At 38.7% G+C, this 3,388-nt stretch overlaps 1 protein-coding gene across 3 annotated transcripts in view; it reads left to right on the top strand.

The window, feature by feature from the left end:
- Nucleotides 1-568: 568 nt before the first annotated feature.
- trim62.1 (tripartite motif containing 62, tandem duplicate 1) overlaps nucleotides 569-3,388 on the top strand; it is a 54,953-nt gene continuing 52,133 nt past the window's right edge. For all 3 annotated transcript variants that reach the window (XM_016268251.1, XM_016268252.1, XM_016268250.1), the window contains exons 1-2: nucleotides 569-715; nucleotides 1,852-2,364. In XM_016268251.1, coding sequence (XP_016123737.1) covers nucleotides 1,957-2,364 — 408 coding nt within the window. In that variant the 5' untranslated portion in view covers nucleotides 569-715; nucleotides 1,852-1,956. The remainder of the gene's footprint in view (nucleotides 716-1,851; nucleotides 2,365-3,388) is intronic.

The following is a 3,388-nucleotide window of genomic DNA, read 5'->3' as shown; positions in this document are numbered from 1 at the left end:
CTGTCTGTCTGTCTGTCTGTCTGTCTGTCTGTCTGTCTGTCTGTCTGTCTGTCTGTCTGTCTGTCTGTCTGTCTATCTATCTATCTATCTATCTATCTATCTATCTATCTATCTATCTATCTATCTATCCAATTATGATAAATCAAATATTTAAAATGTTATAATTATTTTAAGATGTTTTCTTTAATGTAATAGTATGCTGAACTCACTGTATATAAGAACAAATTTCGTATCGACCTACATACAAACACACGCCAGCAGAGTGCGAGCAATCACGCTGATATTATCATATGCTCATTTCTTCCCTTGATGAGGAAGCCGGAGCTGTACCATCACAGCAGCGGGAGGGATTCACCCTTCATTCGTGTAAAAATGTCTCATATACGTTCACGAATCCAGCCCAGATGATAAAGACAAATCAGAGGCAAGTACTTTACTTAATTTCCTTAAAGCAAAAGTACAAGTCCCGAGAAAGCTGTATTAGCTTGCCATTGTTTGTGTGTGCCCCCCCCATGTGGAGTTGGTTCGCTCCGTTGCTGTGCGCCTCTGGATCGCGTGTAGAGCGGTGGGATTGTGAGGAGCTGCGCGTGCGGGCGGTCGCTTCGCCTTTGAAGAGTTTGACGTGATGAACATTTTTAATTAAACCAACGAGCTGCTCTATCAATTATGTGACAGTCGGCTGTTTCCAGTGTACAACGCTTCAGGAACATTCAGGGTAAGCGAATGAAAAGTGATAATGTCAGTTTTTTGAGAGGATTGAATAGATGGAAAATCTGTTTACACATCCTGCTAGCTGGCTAATTATTTAGCAGCCGGCTTTTATAAACAATAAAAAGGAAACCATGGACAGAGTGAAGAGAAATGATGTAAAAGCAGTTTTTTTTCTCTTTCAAACAAAGCAGTGATGTTCATAACTTTTGTGCGATTGCCATGAAGTACAGAAGCGTTCTGATGTGTAACTTATAACAGATGGGCTTGATAAGATCCTATTAACTTCAGCGGAAGTCTGTGGTGGCAGTATTTATAACCTGATTTAGAGATTCAAGGTGTTTCATTAGCAATCGAAATTTTATTTTGATCATTTCAGATTTGTTATATTGAATTCAGTTGAAGTCTTTGGGGACTGACTGGGGGTCTGTAATAAATTAACCTGCTTTCTAAATGAATGTCTTTAATTAGCGAGTAGCGAGGGAGAATATCATTTTGAATAATTTCAGATCTTTAAATGCGTTAATTTCTTCTTTAAATTTGACAAGATTATGGACGCCCATTCCTGCAGTAAGTTAAATTAAAAATAAAATTAAATGCAAAAACAAACAAACACACGTAATAATAGGGAAAAAAATAAATACGAAAAAGTAATGCAAAAGAAATAATAAAAATATTGTATTAAGCCCTTTCTTTCTTTCTTTCTTTCTTTCTTTCTTTCTTTCTTTCTTTCTTTCTCTGTCTGTCTGCAAGTTTGAGTCTCCATACAAGATCCCTTTGTGACTGAGTGACAGTCTGTATAAAATTCGTTTAGAAATGAATGTATTTCATTAACCAGGGAACATCCTTTCAGATTCTTAAATGAGAATGTAATAATTTTTTAATGGGCTTGATAAGATCCTATTGAATCCTGCAGAATCATGAGTTCAGTAAATAATCCGATTTTCAGGCGAGTCTCCTTTAATTAAGGAGTATCATAATTTTCTTCTCTTTCAATCAGATTTATCTGCATTTGCTGATCAAGTCATTATAATGTAGTGTGAAGTCCATGTCTTATCTGAGAGTCTAATATCAAACGTATGCCTTTTGCAGAACCGTCTTTTTAATGTCTCATTTATTTGCTTTGTCTATGCTCTTTTTCAGGAATCAGTAGAGGATTATTTTCAAGCCTCAAAGAGCCCAGCTGATTTAGAAACTCGGGGTTCGTGCTCCCTGCACAGTGCATGACCGACCCCTCCATAGATTCAAATGGCTTGCTGTCTGAAGGACGAGCTCTTGTGTTCCATTTGTCTGAGCATTTATCAAGACCCAGTCAGTTTCGGCTGCGAGCACTACTTCTGCCGTAAGTGCATCACTGAGCACTGGAGCAGACAGGAGCACCACGGGCCGCGAGACTGCCCGGAGTGCAGGAGGACCTTCACGGATCCCCTTCTGTCCCCGAGCCTGAAGCTCTCCAACATCGTGGAGAGGTATGCTGCTTTCCCTCTGGACGCCATCCTGAACGCCCAGAGGAACTCGTACCCGTGCAAGGACCATGAAAAGGTCAAACTCTTCTGCTTAAGTGACAAGAGCTTGGTGTGCTTCTTCTGCGATGAGCCTGCCTTACACGAACAGCACCAAGTCACTACCGTTGACGAGGCCTATGAGGAAATACAGGTGTGTTTGTTTGGATTTTACGAGCCACTTATTGTTTCCATCGGAATATTATGTGATGATAACAGTTTTCTTACAGTTTGTAAAGCCCAATTAAAAATGTTGCGTAATACACAATGTCCCAGGCCTTAAGGAAGGTCAGTTCTTAGGCTCTTGGCAGTTAGGCGGTCATTACAATAACCTAAGGGTGACATAATGCGAGTTATGTAGAATCTGAAAACTTGCTGTTGTCATTGGGAGGCTTTCTGATTACCATGATCAAGAATGAGGTGTGGATTTAGTGTCCAAACCCACATTGCATTTATTTAAAACTGATGTAGGTCTGTGATTAAGTCTTTCGTTCATGAGTCTCATTACCATTTTTGTAAACCTCCAAATGCCAGCGGTGATCATTGTTTGTTTTTTCTGTTCAGTTTATCTGAATGTTTGGTACAGTAGATGTTCAGAGCATCTACTCTATAGTTTCTCTTTCTCCATCTTTGCTTGGACATGCACAGGAAAATTAGTGCAGAAATATGTTTTCATAAGTTCATTCTAGATCTGTTTTGGTTTTATTATTATTATTATTGGTAGAAACCTGTAATTTCTGTGTTTGTTTAATCCAAACAGCTGTTCTGGAGAGATATTAATGAAGCGCATCCCAGTTATTTACCTTATGAGTTTGCAAATGGTTTTGAAAATGTACTTTTTCCCCTCACTGTACTACTTTTGTAATGATTCCTTTTAGGTTTGAGAGCTTTCAGAGCTTTATGTTATTTGCCTCAAATACTTTTCATATAACTTATTTAGCTTTGTTAGGTTCTCTTTATTCACCGTACTTCCTGGTCTTTACAACCAACCATCGCCTGTGTGTAAATACTGTTCCTTTGAAAACTGCTGGCTGTATACTGCAAGAATAGGTCAACTTCTCCCACATTTTTTCTGGTGAATGCATGGAATAATGTAATGTTTAGATGGCAGTGCAATTACAAATTTTAATGGACTCTATAGTTTGACATATTAGTCATTCAGTGCCTCCATCTGAGGT

Source organism: Sinocyclocheilus grahami, unplaced genomic scaffold (genome assembly GCF_001515645.1).
Source record: "Sinocyclocheilus grahami isolate Dianchi unplaced genomic scaffold, SAMN03320097.WGS_v1.1 scaffold44.1, whole genome shotgun sequence".
In the NCBI taxonomy this organism is placed as follows: Eukaryota; Metazoa; Chordata; class Actinopteri; order Cypriniformes; family Cyprinidae; genus Sinocyclocheilus; species Sinocyclocheilus grahami.
The sequence above is the reverse complement of the archived record's forward strand: the minus strand, read 5'-3'. Positions and strand labels throughout refer to the sequence as shown.